The 23,766-nt window shown below is 48.7% G+C and overlaps 1 protein-coding gene across 4 annotated transcripts in view; it reads right to left on the reverse strand.

The window, feature by feature from the left end:
• The window catches only part of LOC117357584 (serine/threonine-protein kinase 35-like), a 111,718-nt gene that overhangs the window by 61,749 nt on the left and 26,203 nt on the right, over window positions 1-23,766 (reverse strand). For 2 of the 4 annotated variants that reach the window (XM_033938392.1, XM_033938391.1), the window contains exon 3: window positions 6,285-6,491. The exons of 1 other annotated variant lie outside the window; for it this stretch is intronic. In XM_033938392.1, coding sequence (XP_033794283.1) covers window positions 6,285-6,491 — 207 coding nt within the window. Of the gene's footprint in view, window positions 1-6,241; window positions 6,492-23,766 lie in introns of all 4 variants that reach the window. One more of the 4 variants, XM_033938393.1, reaches the window with a different exon arrangement.

The following is a 23,766-nucleotide window of genomic DNA, read 5'->3' on the forward strand; positions in this document are numbered from 1 at the left end:
TTTTTCTGATCCATAAGAGTTCGGTTTTAGAGGCGTTAAGTTGAAGTTTGTTGTTTGACATCCAAGTTTTCATGTCAGAGAGGCAGTGTTGGAGGTTAGCAATTTGGGACGACTGGTTCTCGCCTAGAGGGAGGAGCAGCTGGATGCCATCTGCATAAGAGTGGATTTTAATGTTATATTTCTGCGCTATATCGATGACAGGCCTGATGTAGAGGTTGAATAGGAGGGGGGATAGAAGGGCGCCTTGAGGAACACCATATTTGATAGGCTTGGGGTTAGATTTATGTGTCCCTAGTAGGACAGTCTGGGTCCTTTGATAGAGGAAGGAGGTGATCCATTGGAGGGCTGTGTTCTTGATTCCGAGGTCGTAGGGTCTGGATGTGAGGAGATGGTGGTCGACTGTGTCAAAGGCAGCGCTGAGGTCAAGTAGGACTAGTAGGGCATCACTGTCTTTGTCGAGTATTGACCAGCTGTCATCAATGATATCAAGGAGTACTGATTCTGTGCTGTGGCCTTTTCGGAAGCCGGATTGGGCTGGGGATAGAGCAGCTTGTTCTTCAATGAACGGGTGTAGTCGGTGGAGCACAATTCGTTCAAGGAGTTTGGAGACAAATGGGAGGTTGGAGACTGGGCGATAGTTGCCAGGTTCGTTAGGATCAAGGGTGGGTTTTTTGAGAGTGGGCTTGATAATAGCTGACTTCCAGCTGAGGGGAACAGTCCCAGTGGTTAGAGAGGTGTTAATGATGGGGAGGATGGATTCTGCCATGGCATCTTCTGTGGACAGCAGGAGGCTGGACGGGCAGGGGTCGAGGATGGTGTTGGAGGGTTTGAGTTCTCTCAGTGTTTCGAGAACCTCAGTATGAGTGGCTATATGAAATTGGGAGAGAGCGGCGGAAGAGGGGGTATTTGGAATCGGCTGGGGCTGAGTAGGAGCGGGTTTGGTGTTGGCGTCAAGATTATCTCGGATGGTTTGTACTTTGGACTGGAAGAAGTTCGAGAGAGTCTCGCTATCGAGTTCTGTTTGGTTGCTGTGATTATTTCTTTGGGCGTTAGTGAAGAGTTGGTTTGTGAGGGTGAACAGTTGTTTAGATCTAGAAGGGGCTAGTTGTAGGAGGCGAGAGTAGTAGGTCTTTTTCGCTTCTAGAATGGCTGCTTTGTAGGTGATGGATATGTTATTCCAGTGGGCTTTGGTTTCTGTGCACGGGTGTTTGATTCAGATCCTTTCTGCTTTTCTCAGTGATCGTTTTATGGATCGGAGGTCATTAGTGTACCAGGGAGCAGGTGCTTTGTTGGTGATTATTTGGGTTGTTTTTGTCTGGACAAGGCTATTATAGAGGGATTGGATGTTGGAGTGCCATGTGGAGGCTGCCAGGTCAATGGAGTGGGGATGTTGGGTGCAGGTTTCATTTAGGGTGCAAATACCCGCGGCCATGGCTTGAGGGCTGACCGAATTAGGGAGTTGACGTAGGGTGGGGGGGGGTAGGATCTTTACGCGGGGTTAGGGTAGTTTCGAGTGGGAGTTCGAATTCAATGAGGTGGTGGTCTGACCATGGGACAGGTGTGGTGGTATAAGTTTGTTGGGGCTCTGCAGTTGGGTCTCTGAGGGTGAAGAGCAAGTCTAAGATGTTGCCTGCTGAGTGCGTGGGGGTGGTTATAGCTTGGTGGAATCCCAGGTCGGAGAGGGAGGAGAGGAAGTTGTCAATTTGTCCTGAAGTGTTGGGGTAGTCTGGGAAATTGAAATCTCCCAGGATTGTCACGTGTTTGTGTGAGATAGATAGTTCGGTGATGAATTCGAGGAGGGTCTCTAGGGTATCTGCTGGAGAGTTGGGAGTTCTGTAGAGGAGTATGAGGGCGATTTTTTGTTTGTGGCCTATGGTGAACGCAATTGCTTCTAGGGAGGGAATATTAATGGAGTTTATCAGTTTTGGTGTGGCGGAGGTCTTGACAATGGTAGTCACTCCACCTCCTTTCCCAGAGGTACGTGAGCAGGCGAGGGCCTGGTAGCCTGGAGGACATAGTTCGCCTAGTGTTATCCCATCATTGTCTTGGAGCCAGGTTTCAGTTATCATGAGGGCGTCCCAAGTCTTGTCACAGATGAGGTCGTGTAGGAGGAAGGATTTATTGTTAACTGATCTTGCATTGATGAGTGCCAGTTTGAGTGTATTGGGGGAAGGGGCTTGTGGGGAGGGAAGAATGGGGATGAGGTTGGCAGGGTTTCTGGTACGGCTTTTTTTAGGTTGGGGGGAGAGATCACCGTATCTGCCTTGGCCTGTAATAATGGGGATGGTGAAGTATAGTGTTGTAAGGAGTGTAGGGGAAGTGGTGAGGGTGGGGGTGGGCGGGAGGGTGGTTTGTAAAGTGGTGGGAGGGGGGGTGGGGAAGGTGGTGGCCTGAAGAGTTGGAAGCATGGCAGGAGGGGGGTTTGAGGCGTTGGGTCGGAGGAATTCAGGAGAGTCTCGCTATCAAGTCGCGGCTAAGTCCTACTGTTGTAGTTAAAGTCTTATGGGGGTCAATTATGACAGAGCTAAGTCAGGAGCTTGGAGCCGAATTGTTATTATTGGGGCAACTGGAGGAGCAATTAGAGAAGGAGAAAGCTAGGAGACAGAAAAAAGAAAGGAACCAGAGAACAAACAAGTTGAGTTGATGAGGATTGAATAATTAACTGTTGCTAGTTATAATAAGTTGTATATGCAGTTATGTTAGTTAGAGAGCATGCAGCTTGTACGAGATATATATGTATGCTAAACAGTTATACATGAATTATATATGCAGGTTAAGCATGCAGAAGTATGCAATCTGAATGTAATTAGAGGGAGCCAGAGTGCTTAGTGCTCTGCGGAGGTGCTTGCAACAAGAAAAAAGAAAGAAATAGCTCCGTGGGGGAGTCAGGTCAGAGGATTCTGGAAACACTGCCAACTGCAGGTTTCAGCCAGGGAGCCCTTCCCCTGAGTGGAGCCGCTTGGAGATCCCGCTGGACTGAGGGAGGGGCGGAGCAGGGCTCCCACGCTCCTCTCCTCTCCTTGGTGCAGGAGAAAAGGCTGCACTTGGTGGGGGAGAACTTTTCAGGCTCCCGAGGACTCGCGCTGGACTGAGGGAGGGGCGGAGCAGGGCTCCCACGCTCCTCTCCTCTCCTTGGTCGATGGTGCAGGAGAAAAGGCTGCACTTGGTGGGGGAGAACTTTTCAGGCTCCTGAGGACTCGCGCTGGACTGAGGGAGGGGCGGAGCAGGGCTCCCACGCTCCTCTCCTCTCTTTGGCCGGTGGTGCAGGAGAAAGGCTGCACTTCGGTGGGGAGTACTTTTTAAGGCTCCCGAGGACTCGCGCTGGACTGAGGGAGGTGCGGAGCAGGGCTCCCACGCTCCTCTCCTCTCCTTGGTCGATGGTGCACTATGAAGTATAGAGAGTATCTGCCTGATCTTGATTATTCTTCAGCAACTGGTTCTATGCCATGAATGTCTAAGAGTCCTTGCACTGTCGCTCGGATTCTGACCTCCTCCTCCAGCTGGCTAGGGAGTCGAGAACAGATCTGGAGGGGGCCGAGAAATCGCAATCTAGTGTCTCTCCATGATAATGTCCAGAACCCAGTGGTCAGGTGAGATCTGTTCCCATTTGTCCCAGAATGCTGACAGCCACCCTCCAATATGAGGAGCATTTATCTTCCTTGCATCATTGCTGCTTTTTGGAGCCAGGTGCCTATAACTGTCAAATCTCTCTCTACCTGAGCCCCTGAAAGGGCCTCTGAGAAGAGTAGCCAGAGGAAAATTGGCAAGATCTCCTTTAGGCACAAAAACTGTATCTACTGTCCCCAGCAGATCAACAGCTCCTACTATCCAGGATGGATTTGGGGCAGCAATCCACCACACTGGCCAAGAGATCATTTAGCCCTTTGTCAAACAGCATCTGTCCCATGAAAGGTAATCTGCTGAACATGACCTTGGAGGCCGAATTGCCCACCCATTGTCTGATCCAGAGCATCAGATGGGCAGAAATGGAGTAAGTCAAAACCTTACTCAGGACTCTGATATCCCATAAAGAGCATTGGCCACATAAACCATACCCTCCTTAGACATTTGGGGCATGAGTACCCAAGCTCCAAAGCACCAGTCTGCTATATGGTATGGCAGACCCGCACCACAAAGGAGGCAGCCACTGCAGCTTTGGTACCCAAGCCAGCGCTTCAAACTGTCTTTTCAGGATCACATCCACTCTACAGTCCTGTGCATCCTTCAGCATCACTCCACCTTCGCTAGTAAGGGAGGTGTGCTTGGTCACATGCAGCACTGCAGAGTTCACCTTCATCTGGACAAAAAGCTTCTGGAAGTCTAAAGCCATAGGAAAGAGTCAAGACATAGATTTGGCCACCTTCAGGTGTCTCCCATTGGCCAGTGACTAAGGAGGTCATATTTGGATAAGAAGGAAAAAAGTTTGTCTGTGCATTAGTACCAAACATTACAGAACACTGTGAGGTGGAGAGCTGCTGGGTATAAAGTTTCAATATAGACTGGGTGTCAGCAATGACATGGGAAACTGAAGCTGACCTGAAAAGGTGATGCACCGAGGGCTCATCACTGTGATCCACCGCCGCTCCTGCCCCCTGGCTACTAGACCCCGTCAGTAAACCCAATCATCCACCATCGCAGTAGAGCCTTGCGATTAAAAAAAAGGGACTTCTAATCATCCCAATCCTGCTCTTAGGGGTCACTGACACTGGGAACCGGCGTGGTATGAGGGGACACCTGCCTGGGAGAAGTATCCCTCTTAGACCGAGCAGCAGTTCCCAGTCCTGTTAATAAGGCTTTCCATAAAAGGCTGACAAAAGTTGAAGAAGCCATGCATCAGGGGGCCTAATGCTCCTTGTGTAACCCCAGACTGGAGTAGAAGAGAGGAATCATCCGCCACCACACACTTTTGTTTTGCCTAATCACTGCTCGACTCATCTGAACAGGATCTCGTCCCCTTAAACTGGCTTTTCCAGGATTTGGGGGGGGATCTAAGGTCTTGGAGGACTGATTGGAGGCTGAGCCCGAAGCCCCTGCACCTTCCTCCCACATCCTGCGGCCGCTCCTCAACCAGCAACTATGCAACCAACGCAGGATCTGGGACTAGAAAAGTCTGGGGCATCTATAAGAGGGAGTTAATAGCAAAAATGAGCTACTTTTGAGGCAGAAAAATCAGTTTTAAATTAGATTGCTAAAAATCCAAGATGGCCAACGTTAAAAAAATAAAAATCACACCAAAAACAGGCAGTTGAAGATGTAGCAGAAATAAAATAACAGTTTTAGAGTTTTGGATGAGGGAAACCCAAATTTTAACCTCAGAAACCTCTACAACTGAAAACTACAAACACCCCAATGTTCCCCATAGGGAATAATGGGAGTATTCAGTGACTTCTGGTACCTGTTTGCCTGAATCAGCCTGACTGCAGGGAAAGGATTTCTTCCTCAAAAAGTACACAGACCTCAACCATTGAAGGAATTCTTCTGGCTGCTGGTCGGCTAGATCACAGCCATTGCCTCCCATCCCTGAGATTCCTCACACAGTGACAGGAGAGAAATTATACAACCAGTTCCCTGATACCCAGAGGATACTTACTCAGGGACCACAGAGCCTGTGCTCAAGCCTCTGATAAAAATCAGCAAGCGAGCTGCCTCAAGGGAATGGACCAAGAGCTCCTGATGGGACCCAAAGCAAGATGGCTACGAGATTGGCCTGGGAATAGCAGTCCTCCCATGTGGGACTATGTTCTTTCCCCAATGGAGTATGCCCGAGTAGGAGACCTCTGAGAACTGAAGCTTTGAATATATTTCAAAAATCTGACAGAAAATATCTGAAAATATTAAAGAATCAAAGCAAAACACACATCTTCTGAGTTCACTTGCAGAAGGACAAACTAAGGAGGGGAAAAGTTTCAAGTTCTAAAAGCAACACCCTTCTGCAGTTTCACGGGAAGTGGGAATCAACAGCTCAAGTGTCAATCCCTGTGTATTTGCAACAGAACTGGCTTTAAAATTGTGTTAAGCTTATGTAAAGCCCTGATGCAGGCTTTGCCAAAACACAGCCATATTAGATTTTTAAATGCAGATATCCCTTATTCTATCATTTTGGGGGGGTGGGGGAGAGGTTTTAATATTTATGTTCATTTCTTGTGGTCTCACCACTTTCTCCTTGTGCTGCATGTGCACATTAACTCTGTTTCTTGCTTTAAATAATTTTGTGTATTTAAACTTTCTACTAATAGAATACCTGGGAGGATATGATTACGCTCCACATCTCTGATGCTTCTCACCGTAGGAAAGTGCCTCAATTCGGAGCTCAAGCGTAAAAGCATCTGGCCTCTCTTTTGGGTTCCAAGCTAACATACTACGGAGAAGATTGCAGACTTCTTCGGGCACAGCCTTCTTGTTCTTCAAAGGGATATGCAGCTGTAAATTGGGGTTTTCTAGAAGAGCTTCACCCACAGGAACTAGTGACTTGCCTCGACAGACATATGTTCCTGAGTAGAAATCAAAGAAATGGGAAGAAAGGTATTACTTTTGAAAACCAGATGATGGGAAAGGTTGGGGGGGGGCAGGGAGGGAAGAAAACTTTTAAGGGATGGTTGACCTTTTTAGTCAGTCTGGACTAAGTGGGCAATATCTAAGTAAGCTGTAGATTCTAAACCATTCAAAAAGTAAGATACTTTATGGTGAGAAAGGAGAAATTAGGTTCTTACCTGCTAATTTTCTTTTTAGTCTCTCCAGACTGGCACAGCTTCACTGATGGGCAATAATTCACCATGACCAGCAGGTGGAGATAGACAAACTTTTGGCTGTAGTACAAGTGGGCTGTGCATTCCCATATACACTCAGTCTGACGAATAGCCAAGCAGAACTAAGAAACTAATAAGTGCGAATTATAACAGTCACAACACTCCCAACAAGAGTAACAACTAACATAGAGCAATACTGTTGGAAATTGAATAGAAGTACCTTCAGCAAACGTCTCCACAGTTCATCAGCTATGCAGGCTGAGCCAAAAGTCACTGTTCTTTAAATCTCTCCTACTAAAAATACTAGATCCCGCAATAAAACCCACATGCTTTATGCAAATCCCGAAAGAAATACACAGACAGGGTGGGGGCTGTGCCTGTCTGGAAAGACTAAAAGAAAGAAAATTAGCAGGTAAGAACTTAATTTCTCCTTCTTAAGCATCTCTCCAGACCAGCATAGCTTCACTGATGGGACGACCCAAGCAGTATCCATCATGAGTGAGACCCCCAAAGGGCCGTCACAAGCATGCGCTCCCTGAACTCCATGTCCTGACGTGCCTGAACATCCAACACAGTAATGCGTTACAAAGGAATGGAGAGAAGACCAGACTGCTGCTCAACAGATATCCACCGGAGGCACCAGGGAAGACTTGGCCCAAGAAGCAGCCTGACCCAGAGTAGAATGAACATGGAGAAATTACGGAAAAGACTTCATTTGAAGAAGATACGCTGAAGTGATAGACTCCTTCATCCAGCGCTCAATGGTAGTCTTTGAAGCACTGTCCTCCTTACGAGAACCTGCTAAGAGGACAAAGACGATCCAATTTCTGGAACTCTTGGGTCCACTGAACATGAGCAAAGGACCCGGCAGACGTCCAACTTGCGCAACTGTCTCTGCTCCAAAGAGCCTTCCCAACAACCCAAGACTGGAAAGGACCACGGACTGGTTGACACAAAAAGGAGACAACACCTTTGGCAGAAAACAAGGAACTGGTCACAGAACTACACACTGCATAGAAAACACCAGGAAGGGAGGCCTACAAGAGAAAGCCTGCAGCTCGGAAACGTATCTGGCAGAAGCAATGGTCACCAGGAAAACCACCTTCAGATTAAGGTCCTTCAACGTGCAAGAGCCCAGAAGCATTATATTGCAGGTCTCCGGGGGGGGGGGGGGGGTGAGTGCAATAGGGAATGGGATTCTTTTAACTTTATTATTTGTAAGTTGCATTACTTTTTTTCTAATTAGTTTATAAATTGTAAGTTGTACTGAGACTATTGTATTGATTGATTGAATGAAAATACTTACGGTAAATAAAGAAGAAAAAAAAAAAAGGAATAAGGCCCTGCGTCAGAAGATCGGGTGAGAGGGGCAGTGAAAAAGGTCTGCCATGAGAAGACGAACGAGATCTGCATACCATGGACGACTGGGCCAGTCCAGAGCCACCAGGAACATGCAGCCAGGGTGCTGAGCAATGCAAAGAAGGACTTTGCCACCACTGGCCACAGGGGAAACATGTACAGAGGGCCCTTCGACAGCCAAGGCTCCACTAGAACATCCAGCACCAACTGAAGAACCAGGGCGCTTTGGCGTTGGCCATCAGGATCATGACCAGCTGACCCCAAGCCGGCACAAAACCAACTCGAAGGCTGCTGGACTGAGACACCACTCTCCAGGATCCAACACGTGATGGCTGAGGAAGTCCGCTTGGACATTCTCCACTCCCGCTTTGTGGGAAGCCAAGATGTCTAGAAGATGAGCCTCTGTCCAGGCCATGAGCAGAGATGCATCTGGCGCCACCAGACAACTCCTGATTCCCCTGAAGATTGATGTAAGCCACTGGCGTGGCATTGTCTGAAAGAACCCAAACCAACTTACCATCAATAACGTCTGGAACACTAGCAACGCCAACCAGATGGCTCTGGTCTCCAGAACATTGATCGGCCAAGATGTTTCCTCCAGAGACTAGCTGCCCTGAGCCGAGCAACCGAGACACTGAGCTCCCCATCTGAGGAGACTGGCATCCGTGAGAAGCAGTGTCCATTGGGTCTGATCCAGACTCAATCTCTGCAGCAAATTGGAAGACTGTAGCCACCAAAGGAGGCTGTGACGAACCAACCCCTGAAGAGGAACGGGAGAGTCCAGATCATGTAACTGAGGCGACTGAGGACACCGGGAAGTCACAAGGAAGGGAATCTGCAATGGCAACTTGTCCACTCGGGCCTCTGGAAGGAAGACCTTTCCCAAGCTGGTATCGAAAAGAGTCCCAAGGTACTCCAGGCCCTGAGACGGAGTTCAACCGGCTCTTGGACAGGTTGACCACCCAGCTCTGCGAGTGCAGGAACTCCACAACCCAAGCTGTAACCCGGGAGCTCTCCTGAAAACTTTGCTCTGATCAACCAGTCATCCAGAGAGGGATGAACAAGAATTCCCTCTTTGTGCAAGGCCGCCACCATTACCACCATAATCTTGGTGAACATCCGCGGAGCCATGGCCAAACCAAAAGGAAGTGCAAAACTGATAGTGCCATCCCAAGATCGCAAAGCGAAGGAAACCCTGATGGGAGGCGCGAAATGGAACATGCAGGTAGGCCTCTATCAGATTCCGAGAAGCCAGGAATTCTCCCAGATGTATTGCCAGAATGACAGATTTCAGGGTCTCCATACGAAAAGACGGAACCCAAAGCACCCTGTTGACTCCCTTCAGATCCAATATGGGCCGAAAAGACCTCTCTTGCTTGGGCACCACAAAGTAAATGGAATACCTGCCAGTGCGAAACTCTCAAGGAGGCACTGGTACAAGCACTTTGAGGTCAAGAAGCCTCTGCAAGGTCTGCTGAAAAGCCTGCTTCTTCCAAGCTGCCTGACAAGGAGAAGCAAGGAAGCGATCTGACAAGGGTCGAGAACTCCAGAGAATAGCCATCCCGAATCACCTCCAGGACCCACTGATCCGTTGTGATCTTGGCCCACCCCTGTTAAAACTCCCACAACCATGCGCCCACCGGTACAAGAGGAAGGGCCCACAACGAGTCATGGGGCCTCCCCCTCCCCGAAAGGACTGCATACGCTGAAATAAACAGCCCCTGTAATACCCGGAAGCCAGAAAAGGGGCCACCCCCTTATCAGGGTGGTAATGGGGAAAATCACAGTAAATGCCCCTGAGCAACACCTCCCCCCCAGCTCCCCCGAGCAGACAGGCGAGCATGGTCTTCAGGAAGATGGGCACTTTAGAGTCAGTCAAGGTCTAAACCAACTTGTCCAAAGCCTCCCAAACAAGAACTACCGAAATTTAGTAAGCTTAACCTTAGATGCCACATCCGCTGACCAACCCCAGAGACACAGGGTACAGCGAGCAGCCACACCGAGAGCCAAGGACTTGGCCGAAGCCCGCAGCAGATCCTATATGGCATCTGAGAGATAAGATACGCCCAGCTCAATCTTAGCTACCTCCTGATCCACCAAGGACCAGTTATTAGATTCCCGGTGAAGAATATGCTTGGACCACCGAAAACAAGTCCATGCCACCAGACCACCACACATGGCCGCCTGGACCGCCACATCAAAACTCTGCTTAAGAAGAGAATCTATTCAACAATCCTCAGAGTCCCACAAAGCCGAGCTGCCCTCAACCAGCACCATATGCCAACACACAATAGACGAGACCACCGCATTCGCCACAGGCGACTTCAAAGTATCTCTATCCCCGTCTGGGATGGAATACAAGCGAACCATGGAATGCGCAAAATGAAGTCATTTCCGGCGACTTCCATTGCACGAGCACAAAATCCCCAAAAGTACAGTTACTTACCGTAACAGTTGTTATCTAGGGACAGCAGGCAGATATTCTCAACATGTGGGTGACGTCATCCACGGAGCCCCGTAGTGGACAGCCTCACAACAGACTTGCTTGAAGATCTTCAAAGTTTGTGAGTGCTGCACCACACATACACGAGTGCCTTCCCACCCGAGTTAAGGTGCGTGTCTCCTCAGCATCTCCTCAGTTCAGATAGCTAGCTAAGAAGCCAACCAGGGGAGGTGGGTGGGTTGTGAGAATATCTGCCTGCTGTCCCTGGATAACAATTGTTTCGGTAAGTAACTGTGCTTTATCCCAGGACAAGCAGGTAGCATATTCTCAACATGTGGGTGACCTCCAAGCTAACCAGAATGGGATGGTGAGTGTTGGCAATTTAGGAGAATAAATGTTGTAAAACTGCCTGGCCAAAATGGCCATCCCGTCTGGAGAAAGTATCCAGACAATAATGAGAGGTGAATGTATGAACCGAGGACCAAGTGGCAGCCTTGCAGATTTCCTCAATAGGAATTGATCTGAGGAAAGCTACAGACGCCGCCATCGCTCTAACTTTATAGCCCGTGATTCGACCCTGCAGAGGGAGACCAGCCTGAGAAAAGCAGAAAGAGATGCAAGCAGCCATCCAGTTGGAGATGGTTCGCTTAGAAACAAGATGCCCCAACTTATTTGGATCCAAGGAGATGAAAAGTTGAGGGGCAGTTCTGTGAGGATGAGTGTGATATAAGTAGAAAGCTAAAGCACGTTTGCAGTCCAGAGTATGAAGCACTATTTCTCCAGGGTGAGAATGAGGCTTGGGAAAAAAATACTGGAAGTACAATGGATTGATTGAGATGAAATTCTGAAACCACTTTAGGTAAGAATTTAGGATGAGTATGGAGGACCACCTTGTCATGATGGAAAACTGTGAAAGGTAGATCAGCAACTAAAGCTTGTAGCTCACTGACTCTTCGAGCAGATGTGAGAGCAATGAAAAACACCACTTTCCAAGTGAGGTATTTGAGATGAGCCGTAGTCATTGGTTCAAAAGGAGGCTTCATCAATTGAGCTAGGACGACATTGAGATCCCAAACCAGTGGAGGCTGTTTGAGTGGTGGTTTGATATTGAAAAGTCCTTTCATAAATCTGGAAACGATAGGATGAGCAGAAAGGAGTTTCCCTTCAATAGGCTGATGAAAAGCAGCAATAGCACTTAGGTGGACTTTAATCGATGTGGACTTGAGGCCAGAGTGAGATAAGTGCAATAGATAATCCAGTACCAAAGACAAGGAGGTAGATTGCAGTTCCTTGTGATGAGTAGTACACCAAGTAGAAAATCTAGTCCATTTCTGGGTGTAACACTGTCTAGTGGACAGTTTCCTAGAAGCCTCTAGAATGTCCTGTACAGATTGAGAGAACTGTAAAGAGGCAATTAGGTTGAGAGGTACCAAGCTGTTAAGTGTAGACTGCAGATTGGGATGAAGCAGAGACCCTTGACTCTGTGTAAGCAGAGAGGGAAATATTGGTAGAAGTAGAGGCTCCCTGGTGCTGAGTTGAAGTAGAAGGGAGTACCACGGTTGTCTGGGCCACAAATGAGCTATCAGAATCATGGTGGCGTGCTCCGTCTTGAGTTTGACAAGAGTCTTGAGAATCAGAGGGAATGGAGGGAACGCATAGAGAAATAGATTTGTCCATTCCAGAAGGAAAGCATCCGCCTCGAGGCGCTGCGGAGAATATATCCTGGAGCAAAACTGAAGCAGCTTGTTGTTGTAGGGGGATGCAAAGAGATCTATTTGAGGAGTCCCCTATTGAGCAAACACTTGATACAGAGGCGAGGAATTGAGGGTCCATTCGTGAGGTTGTAAAAGACGACTCAATTTGTCCACCAATTTTGTGCTGACTTTGAATGTAGACAATCTGATTTTTAACACAGCAAATGCACTGAAGCTCATAGGAATTGCCATAGAAGAATTGCTACTGTGGCTTTGTAAAATGGGCACTTACTGAATGAACTCCATAGTTACCTAGACAAGTGTTTCTCAACTTCTTCAAGCCAAGTACCCCCCTAAGTCTAACAAACACCAACCGAGTACCCCAGCCCAAGCTCCGCCCCTGACCCCAACCCCATTATAATAGTACTAATTGTAATGCAATTTCTTCCATTCATTTTTCATGTACACACAATATAATCTTATTAATTCATAATTGTAACCACAAAATTAAAAAACAAACAAACTACAAAGCACACTGTATGCAGATACAATGTTAATCATCATTTATATTTGTTTTATTTTTCAAAGAGGTCAAGACAGATGACTTTAAAATATGCAATGTCACCTCAGTAACAACTATAGAAAACTAGACAAATATAGTGCAAAATATAGACAGCAGACAAATTCAAGTTTGCTGGGCTGCACCACGCATGCGTGCCTTCCTGCTCCACTAGAGGGCGCATCCCCTCCTCGTGGTCTCCAGTTCATATAGCCAGCTAAGAAGCCAACCTCGGGGAGGCGGGAGGGTTGTGAAAATATCTGCCTGCTGTCCCTAGATAACACCTGTTACGGTAAGTAACTGTGCTTTATCCCAGGACAAGCAGGCAGTATATTCTCACATGTGGGTGACCTCCAAGCTAACCAAAAGGGGACGGAGGGAAGTTGGCAATTCAGGAAAACAGATTATGCAAAACCGACTGGCCACACCGGCCGTCGCTCCTAGACAGAGTATCCAGGCAGTAGTGTGAGGTGAAAGTATGAACCGAAGACCAAGTGGCAGCTTTGCAAATCTCCGATAGGCGTTGACCTGAGGAAAGCGACAGAAGCCGCCATCGCTCGGACCTTATGTCCCGTGACCCGACCATGCAGCGCGAGAAGAGCCTGAGCGTAGCAAAAGGAAATACAAGCCGCCAACCAGTTGGACAAGGTGCGCTTGGAAACAGGACGTCCCAACCGATTAGGATCAAAGGACAAAAACAACTGAGGAACTTTCCGATGAGACTGAGTGCGTTTAAGATAAAAAGCCAACGCCCTCTTACAGTCAAGAGTGTGAAGCGCCACCTCCCCAGGATGAGAGTGGGGCTTGGGAAAAAACACCGGAAGAACAATGGACTGATTGAGATGGAAATCAGACACCACCTTAGGTAAAAACTTGGGGTGAGTGCGAAGAACCATCTTATCATGATGGAATACAGTAAAAGGCGGATCCGCCACCAGAGCCTGAAGCTCACTAATCCTGCGGGCAGAAGTGAGCGCAAGAAGGAACTTGAGATGAGATTTATCGATAGGCTCAAACGGAGGTTTCATTAGTTGAGCCAGAACCACATTAAGATCCCAAACCACCGGGGGAGGCTTAAGAGGAGGATGGACATTCAAGAGACCAAAGGATGGATAGAAAGGGACTTGCCATCAAGCTGCTGATGAAAGGCAACAATCGCACTAAGATGCACACAAATAGAATTTGTCTTAAGACCGGAGTGAGACAAATGAAGCAAATACTCCAGAACCGAGGACACAGGGGCCGATAAAGGTTCCAGATGATGTGAAGAACACCAGAAGAGAATCTAGTCCACTTCTGAGAATTGCAGAGCCTAGTCGAAGCTTTACGAGAAGCTTCCAAAACCTCCCTGACTGACTGAGATAACTGAAAAGAAGTCAGTTGGAAAGGTACCAAGCCGTCAGATGTAGAGACTGCAGATTGGGATGTAACAGCGAACCCCGACTCTGAGACAGCAGAGGGGAAAAACAGGCAGAAGCAGAGGCTCCCTGACACTGAGTTGAAGAAGGAGGGAGAACCACGGCTGCCGAGGCCACCGAAGAGCCACCAGGATCATTGTGGCATGCGTAGACTTGAGATGTACCAGCATCCGCAGGATCAGAGGAAAGGGCGGAAACGCGTAAAGGAACCTCCCCTCCCAAGCGAGGAGGAAGGCATCCGCCTCGAGACGATCCGGGGAGCATATCCGGGAACAGAAGAGAGGCAGTTTGTGATTGAGGGGGGAAGCAAACAGATCTATCAGAGGAGTCCCCCATCGCTCGAACACCCGGCGCAAGACCCGAGAATGAAGAGACCACTCGTGCGGCTGCAGTAAGCAACTCAGTCTGTCCGCCAGACAATTCCGCTCCCCTTGAATGTAAACCGCACGAAGAAAGATGTTGTGGGAAATCGCCCACTCCCACAAACGAAGAGCCTCCTGACACAGGGACCACGACCCCGTGCCCCCTTGTTTGTTGATATAATACATCGCCACCTGATTGTCCGTGCGGACTAGAACCACCCGATCCTGAAGCAAATGGCGGAAAGCCACAGCGGCCAAATAAACGGCCCGAAGCTCCAAAACATTGATGTGACAGCGACGGTCCTCCGCCGACCACAGACCCTGAGTGCGGAGCCCATCCAGATGAGCCCCCCCAAGCATACTCCGAAGAGTCTGTGGTGAGGACCTTGTGATGTGGCGGGGCGAGAAAGAGCAAACTCCTGGAAAGTTTGGAAAAGTTGGTCCACCATCGGAGCGAGCATGTCAAAGTGGGAGTCACCGCCACGGGCCGGGAGATCGGGTCCCGGTCCTGACGCCACTGAGAGGCCAACGTCCACTGAGGGATCCGCAGGTGCAACCGGGCAAACGGTGTGACATGGACGGTGGAGGCCATATGACCCAGAAGACTCATCATGCTCTTCGCTGAGATGAAAGGCTACAGAGAAACTTGCCGGCTCAGACGGACAAGCGCCTCCAGCCGAGGAGGAGGAAGGAACGAACGCAGGCGAACCGTGTCCAGCACAGCCCCGATGAATTGTAGGGATTGAGAGGGGCACAACTGAGATTTGGGGAAGTTCACCTCGAATCCTAGGTCTTGAAGAAATATAATAGTCTGTCGGGTCGCTGAGATAACCCCCTCCCTCGATGGTGCTTTGATCAACCAGTCGTCCAGGTAGGGAAACACCTGAAGGCTCGGGACCGCAGGGCCGCAGCAACCACCACGAGACACTTCGCGAAGACTCGAGGGGACGAAGGGGAGGACCCGATATTGAAGGTGCAACTCTCCCACCTGAAAGCGCAGAAACCGTCGAAAGGCAGGATGCACCAGAACATGTGTGTAAGCCTCCTTCAGATCGAGGGAGCAGAGCCAGTCCCCCTCGTCCAGTAAGGGATACAGAACCGGAAGAGAAAGCATCCTGAACTTTTCCCGAACCAGGAATTTGTTGAGACGCCTCAAGTCCAGAATCGAACACAGGTCCCCTGTCTTCTTCGGAACTAAGAAGTAAAGGGAGTAAAACCCCCGCCCCTGTTGACAAGATACGCTAGCCTCCAGCGACCACAACATAGTATGGTTCAACCTTAGGAAACAAATTGCAGCTCTACACTCTTGAGGAACATAGGGAGAGGGGAGACATGATCGAAACATTTAAGTACCTCACGGGACGTGTCGAAGTGGAAGATGATATTTTCTTTCTCAAGGGACCCTCGGCCACAAGAGGGCACCCGCTCAAACTCAGGGGCAGAAAATTTCATGGCGACACCAGAAAGTATTTCTTCACAGAGAGAGTGGTTGATCATTGGAACAAGCTTCCAGTGCAGGTGATCGAGGCAGACAGTGTGCCAGACTTTAAGAATAAATGGGATACCCATGTGGGATCCCTACGAGGGTCAAGATAAGGAAATTGGGTCATTAGGGCATAGACTGGGGGTGGGTAAGCAGAGTGGGCAGACTTGATGGGCTGTAGCCCTTTTCTGCCGTCATCTTCTATGTTTCTATGACTACTTCCACCGCCCACAGGCGAAGAAGAGCCCGAGCTTCCGAAAGAAGAAGGAGCAACTGCGTCCAATTGGAAAAACACCCGCTTGGAGGGCTGTCGAGCGGGATCTCCCGGAAATTGAGAGAGTATCCGGAGGCAATCACGCTCAAGACCCAAGCGTCCGACGTGATAGTGGCCCAGCGAGGATAGAACAGTCGTAGCCAGCCCCCGATCGGAAGAGGGTCTGACGTCAACGTGGAGGGGGCTCGCCCCCATCCGCCTGAGCCGTCAAAAAGACGGAAGGCTTGGCAGCGGAAGGCGGTTGAGATTTGGGCAAAGCCCGAGGATGTGCCTGCTGGCATCCCGGCGGTGGACGCGAAAACGCAGGAGTGGTCTTCTGGGGATAGCGCCTTGGAGGGGCCCGATAGGGCCTCGACGTAGACGGTTTTGGCTTCAGCCGGACCAAAGAAGCAAACGACCTCTCATGCTCCGAGAGGCGCTTCGTAGCAGCCTCAATCGAATCATCAAAGAGTTCGTTCCCAACACAGGGTAGGTTGGCCAGCCTATCTTGAAGGTTCGGATCCATGTCGACCAGGTGCAACCAGGCTAGCCGGCGCATGGCCACCGCAAAAGCGGAGACCCTAGACGAGAGTTCGAAAGCGTCGTACGCCGCATGGAACAGGTGGAGACGCAACTGGGACAGATCCTCAATGAGCAGGCTAAACGCCACCTGACGAGAGGCAGGCAAGTCCACCTGGAAAGAGGGCAACGACCTAATCAGATGTTTCAGATAGGAAGTGAAGGTGAAGGAATAGTTCAACACCCTAGAGACCATCATGGAATTTTGATAGAGCCTGCGGCCAAATTTGTCCAGGGTCCTACCCTCTCACCCCGGCGGAACCGCCGCCGCAACACGGGACAGGTGAGATTTCTTGAGGGAAGACTCAACCAGTAACGACTGATGAGACAATTGGGCGCGCTCGAACTCCGGACAGGGGACCGTACGGTACTTGGATTCCATCTTCGAGGGCACCGCAGTGACAGCGTTCGGAGTCTCCAGGTTTCTAATGAAAGCCTGCCAGAGCACAGGGTTCAGCGGAAGCCTAGGCGACCCCTTAGGCGGAGACGGCATATCCAATTCCTCCAGATACTCCTTAGTATATCGTGAGTCAGCCAGAAGGTCAAGGATAAGCGCCCGACTCGTGTCCTGCACAAATCTTGTGAAGGACGAGCGGGTCGCTTCCTTAGTCTCGGGGGGTGTCGCCGAACGGGACCGCCGTGGCATAGAAAATGAAGGGGAAGCTTCACGGGAAGGTTCCCTCTCTGCTCTGCGCTCAGAACTCCAGGAGGCACTCAAGGAGCGCGCCGGGGTCGAGGACCTACGCCGTCTCGAGGAGCCCCTCGGAGACGACCCCGGGGTACGAGGCACCGACCGACGATGGGTCGGGAACCTATCCCCGGACTCCCTCGGCGAAAGCCTCAACCTCGGCCCAGAGCCCCGGACCAAGGGGGAGTGAGCAACAACCGAGGGTTATCCAGAGACAACTCTGAAACCCTGAGCGGTCCCAGAGCACGGGCAGTAGGCAAACGGCCGCGCCTCGGCGGGGAACCTCGGGCACGCTTGGCCACCCTCCGGACCGAGGTCACAGCGGGCTTCGAGCGACGCTTCGCCCCCCGGATCCCCGAGGGGGAAGATCGTCTCGAGGCCTGGGGCAAGGAGTCCGAGAACGACAAGAGGCGCCTGGAGCGGCGCACCTTGCCCCCAAGCGCCTCAATGCGAGGCTCAGGCTGGTCCAGCGCACGCGAGGTCGGGGCCGGGTGGAGATGGGCCAGCGCAGCGGACAGCTCCGACGAGATCATCGCCTGGGGCATGTCCTGAAAAACCGGCACGGACAGCATCGACGGCATGTCCGAGACCGTAGTGCACTCCACCGAGGGCGACTTCGATGCAGAGTATTCCCTTGCGGTGGAGGCACCTCCCGAAGGCTTGGAGGGCTTCGCCGGGGCAACCGGCAAGGAACCCCCACCATGCCCTGCCGGCGTCCCCGAGGATGGCTTCTTTGCCGGCGTGGAACCTATTGGAGGAAGAGGGGACTTACCCGGAGCCGAGGCTTTCGACGACACCGAGGACTTCGGGGTAGAGTCCCGAGGTTGGTCAATCGCAAAAAGGTCTGCCATGCGGGCCCGTCGTCGACGAAGAGCCCGATGCTGGAACGTGGCACACAGGGGGCAAGACCTGGGTGGATGATCAGCCCCCAGACAGAGAATGCACCACCGATGCGGATCAGTTATCGACAGGAGTCGATCGCACCTGGTGCACTTTTTAAACCCGGATAAGGGCTGGGACATACAGAAAAAAACAGGCCCGAGCTGCAAAAAAGACCTCGAACTTCGCAGAAGCTGTAGAAAAAAATGTGAACTATGCGCACACCGACTCTCCGATAAAAAAAACAAGAAAACCGCAGTGCTAGAAGGCACTTTCGGGCAGAGGCAAGAAAGAGGACTTCTTGGCTCCGCGGAAACAAAAGAACTGGAGACCACGAGGAGGGGATGCGCCCTCTAGTGGAGCAGGAAGGCACGCATGCGTGGTGCAGCCCAGCAAACTTGAATCTTCAATCAAGTTTGCTTGAAAAGCTGTCCACGTCGGGGCTACGTAGATGACGTCACCCACATGTGAGAATATGCTGCCTGCTTGTCCTGGGATAATGAATGCAAGGACTACATTTCTCAAATTATTTTCTAATATACTTCATTTCATGGCAATATTGTTTCCCTACTAGCACTATAAGCTTATGCTTGACCAGTACTTTGCTTGAAAAACATTACTTAAGGTTCCTCACTTTAAAAATCTAGCTTCTACAAGCCACAGTTTGATTAAAATGCTGCATCTTCATCAATAGTCAGAAAGACTCAATTTAAATCATTCTTGCTGGTATAATCTTAATATTTACAAGCAGATGAAGATTTCATTTTTTGAAATATAAAAACTTTTCAGATTAGTTTTACAGTTATATAAAAAAAATTACTGATTTTGTTATACAGTATTAGAAATACAGTGGTACCTTGGATTACGAGCATAATCCATTCCAGGAGCATGCTCGTAATCCAAAATGCTCGTATATCAAAGCAAGTTTCCCCATAGGAAGGGAAACTTGCTTTGATATGTTTCCACCCCCCACCTTCCCCCCCCAAGACCAGCAGCGCTGCTCCCCCCCCCCAAGAACCGGCATTGCCCCCCCCAAAGGCCCCCCCCCGCGAACCAGCACCCTCCCCTCCCGCCGCCATCGGGCACCCCCTCCCCCCCGCCATCGGGCACCCCCTCCCCCCCCCGCCGCGACCTGAGGTATCCCCAACCCACCCGAACCCTCTTCTTACTTTTCTGTAGCCTCCGCAGCAGCACCGGCACCAGCATGTCCTGTGCGTGGTGCCGGTGCCTGAAGATCTGCTTCCTGTGCTGGGCCTTGAGAGTTCACGTTCGACGTGAGAGTTCCCGTTCGACGTGAACTCTCAGGCCTTGCACAGGAAGCAGATCTTCAGACACCGGCACCACGCACAGGACATGCTGGTGCCGCTGCGGAGGCTACAGAAAAGTAAGAAGAGGGTTCGGGTGGGTTAGGGGGGGACCTCAGGTCGCGGCGGGGGGGTGCCCAATGGCAGCGGGGGGGCCCCGATGGAGGCGTGGGGGGGTGCCGGATCGCAGTGGGGAGGGTGCCAGTTCGCGGGGGGGCGCTCGAAAATCGAAGCGCTCTCTGTTTCCGAGGCGCCGATTTTGCGAATGTTTTGCTCGTCTTGCAAAACACTCGCAAACCGGTGCACTCGTAAACCGAGGTATCACTGTACATAGATAATTATGAAATTACTGCAAGGTGAACTATCTCTAGTTTAATAGGTTAATTATTTACATTTGGACAACTTTTCTGCTGTACATTAAAATATAATTTAAATAAATAGTTTTATTTAACCAAAAAATAAACATTACAGCATATGTATTCTTGTATTTGCTTAAACATCCATGTTAACTGATCTTAAAACAAACAAAAATACCAAAACAAAACTATCAATCTGGTCCACACTTGAAAAACTTAAAATACTGTCTTCTGTAGCTCACTCATTTTGTTTGTTCCTAATCTGGAAAAGAAAAAACAAGCTTTCTTGCTTTATCGGGTCACAAATGATTTCTCAATTAGGAATGAATGAATCCAGAGGAAGAACAAATTCCTTTCTATGCCAGCAGAAGCAGCTACTTCTATTAAAAGTAACGTGAAATCATTACTTCAACAGTCTCTAAATCCAAGTGCTTAATAAGTAACCTCCACCAGTTCACTGGCATGATGTTCTTTAAAACATCAGCGGCAAACATATTTCTTGAATGGTTCTCCCTTAGCTCTGAAGTTTATTATAATTGGCATTACAGATGGATGATTCCTGGATACCCATGTCATAGCTAACTCCTCTTCTTCATCACTTATGGTTTGACCCTGGTACCAGATTATTGACAATATTTGCAAGAAAATGAGCTAGACACAGTGCTTGCCCATTTGTTTTTTTAATGCTTGTAATTTAATTCTGTCCTTGTACAGTTCTGTTTTAAAGTGCTCATTCAGTTCCTTCTAAATTCCAACAGTATCAGCAATAAAACAGCTATTTTTCTGTATTTTGTTTAAAGCTTCAAAAATGAGTTTCAGGATTTTCAGCATATCTTCAACATTTCTCTTAAACCCAAAGTTGAGGATTTGGGCTGTAAGTGCCATTTATTTTCTGGGCTGTAAGTGCCATCTATTTTCTCTCAGTTTTATTTACAAACTGTCATCAGAATTGGCCAGTTCTCGATTATACTGCTCAAAACAGTCCAGTACAGAGTTCCATCTAACAACTTGTGGGACAATTAGCTTAATTTCACCCATTCTTTTCAGAATTGCTGCCTCAAAGAGGATTAAGTTCTTACTCTGCTAATATATTTTCTAGTAGACAAGCGTGCCATTCTGGTCAGTAAGGTATTCTCCCCATGCCTGCAAGCTGTGCAGAAGGAATCCACTCCAGATTTTCAACTCCACCTACTTCTCCAAAGGGCTCTGTTGCTCCCTTCAGTTTATACCAAAGCAGGCAATAGGAACAGATAAGGAGGGGTATGGGGAGATTCCCCAAACTACATATCTGTTCTGCTCTGAAAGTATAACAAACATGTTAAACATCAAAATAACCATACCAATTAGAAACATTTATGGAGCTCAAACATTTTCCCATTGAATTATAGCAATAGATTATTCTTCATACCTTTGAGGACTGACTGACAACAAAATTTCAGTTTTGACACAAACTTCTGATAGACAACAGGCAGGTGGAGAAAAAACTTGACAGGACAGGGTTCCAGAATAGCACATCTATCTACTAGAAAAGATTTTACCAAGGTAAGAAAGTAATATTTTTCTAGTGCAATAGGTGTGTCATTCTATACAGTAGGGATGTACAAAAAGCAGCCACAAAAATCTAGGGTGGGATTATCTGTGCCTGCTTATAACACTGAGGACCCACTGTCCTCCAATGCTGCCACGTCCACTCTGTAGAACTTGGGGAATGTATGCAGAGTGATCAGCTCGCTGTCCTACAAATCTCTCTGGGCGTTATCACTTGAGCTTCCACCCATGGAGAGGCTACACTTCTTGTGGAATGTGCATTCAAGGAGATTGGCAATTGCTTAGCACAGGCAATATATGCTGACCAGATGGCCATCCAAATCCATCTTGAAAAGGTAGCTTTAGATGCTGGTCTATCACATCTAGCCTGACTCATGAGCACAACAGATGATCTGACAATCAGAACTCATTGGTGACCTCTAGATATCATAGGACGACTCTCCTCACATCCAGCTCTCTCAGAATCTGGTCCTTTTTCTTTGACCCTGTAGTCTGGAACACTGGTAATCTTACCTCTTGATTGACATGAAATGCCAAAACGACTTTCAGCAAAAAGGAAAAAAAAACCATGTGCAAGGATACGCCTGCCTTCATGGTTGACATACGCCACTGCTGTAGCACTGTACAAGAAAACTCAGACTACCTGTTCTTCAAAATTCCTCTCCAGCTTATGGCTCGAAGCTCCAGTCTGTTAATGGACACCTTCTCTGAGAGGCTGACCACTGCCCCATACTGGGCATCTGTTGCAATGGTCTCCCCAGCCAAACAAGCTGGCCTCTGTTGAGAGAATCACCCACAATGTTATCCTGAGGTGCATTGCCCACAATAATGACTGGATGGAGCCACCATCCCAAACTGTAGTGGAATTCCAGAGTCCATGGGAGACTCGTTTGAAAGGAGTCTGTTTGAGGAAACCACAGAGACAACAGCACGCTCTGGAGTGAACATAATAGCCTTACTGGGTCAAACCAAAGGTCCATCAAGCCCAGTAGCCTGTTCTCACGGTGGCCAATCCAGGTCACTAGCCAAAACCCAAAAGAGTAATTAACATTCCATGCTACCGTTCCAGGGGAAGCAATGGCTTCCCCCATGTCTTTCTCAATAATAGATTATGGACTTTTCCTCCAGGAAATTGTCCAAACCCTTCTTAAAACATGCTATACTATCCAGTCTTATCACAACCTCTGGCAAATGCATTCCAGAGCTTAACTATTCTCTGAGTGAAAAAATGTCCTATTGGTTTTAAAAGTATTTACCTGTTACTTCAACGAGTGTCCCCTAGTCTTTGTAATTTTTGACAGAGTGAAAAATTGATTTACTTGTGCTCGTTCTACACTGCTCAGGATTTTGTATACTTCAATCATATCTCCCCTCAGCCATCTCTTTTCCAAGCTGGAGCCCTAACCTTTTTGGTCTTTCCTCATACGAGGAGTTCCATCCCCTTTATCATCTTGGTCGCTCTTCTTTGAACCTTTTCTAGCGCTGCTATATCTTTCTTGAGATAAGGAGACCAGAATTGAACACATACTCCAGATGAGGTTGCACCATGGAGCGATACAGGGGCATTATAACATTCTTAGTCTTGTTAACCATGACTTTTAAAATAATTCCTAGCATCCTGTTTGCTTTTTTGGCCGCTGACGCACATTGGGTGGAAGGTTTCATCGTATTGTCTACGATGACACCCAGATCCTTTTCTTGGGCACTAACACCTAAAGTGGACCCTAGCATCTGGTAACTGTAATTTGGGTTATTCTTCCCAATGTGTATCACTTTGCATTTGTACACATTAAATTTCATCTGCCACTTAGATACCCAGTGTTCCAATTTCCTAAGGTTTGCCTGCAATTTTTCACAATCTGCATGCATTTTAACAACTTTGAAAAGTTTAGTGTCATCTGTAAATTTAATCACCTCACTCGTCGGTCCAATTTCCAGATCATTTATAAATAAGTTAAATAGCACTGGTCCCAGTACAGATCTCTGCGGCACTCCACAGTTTACTCTCAATTGAGAAAAATGACCATTTAACCCTACCCTGTTTTCTATCCGATAACCAATTCCTAATCCACAACTGAACTTTGCCAGCTATCCC

This window comes from Geotrypetes seraphini, chromosome 3 (assembly GCF_902459505.1).
Source record: "Geotrypetes seraphini chromosome 3, aGeoSer1.1, whole genome shotgun sequence".
Lineage (NCBI taxonomy): Eukaryota > Metazoa > Chordata > Amphibia > Gymnophiona > Dermophiidae > Geotrypetes > Geotrypetes seraphini.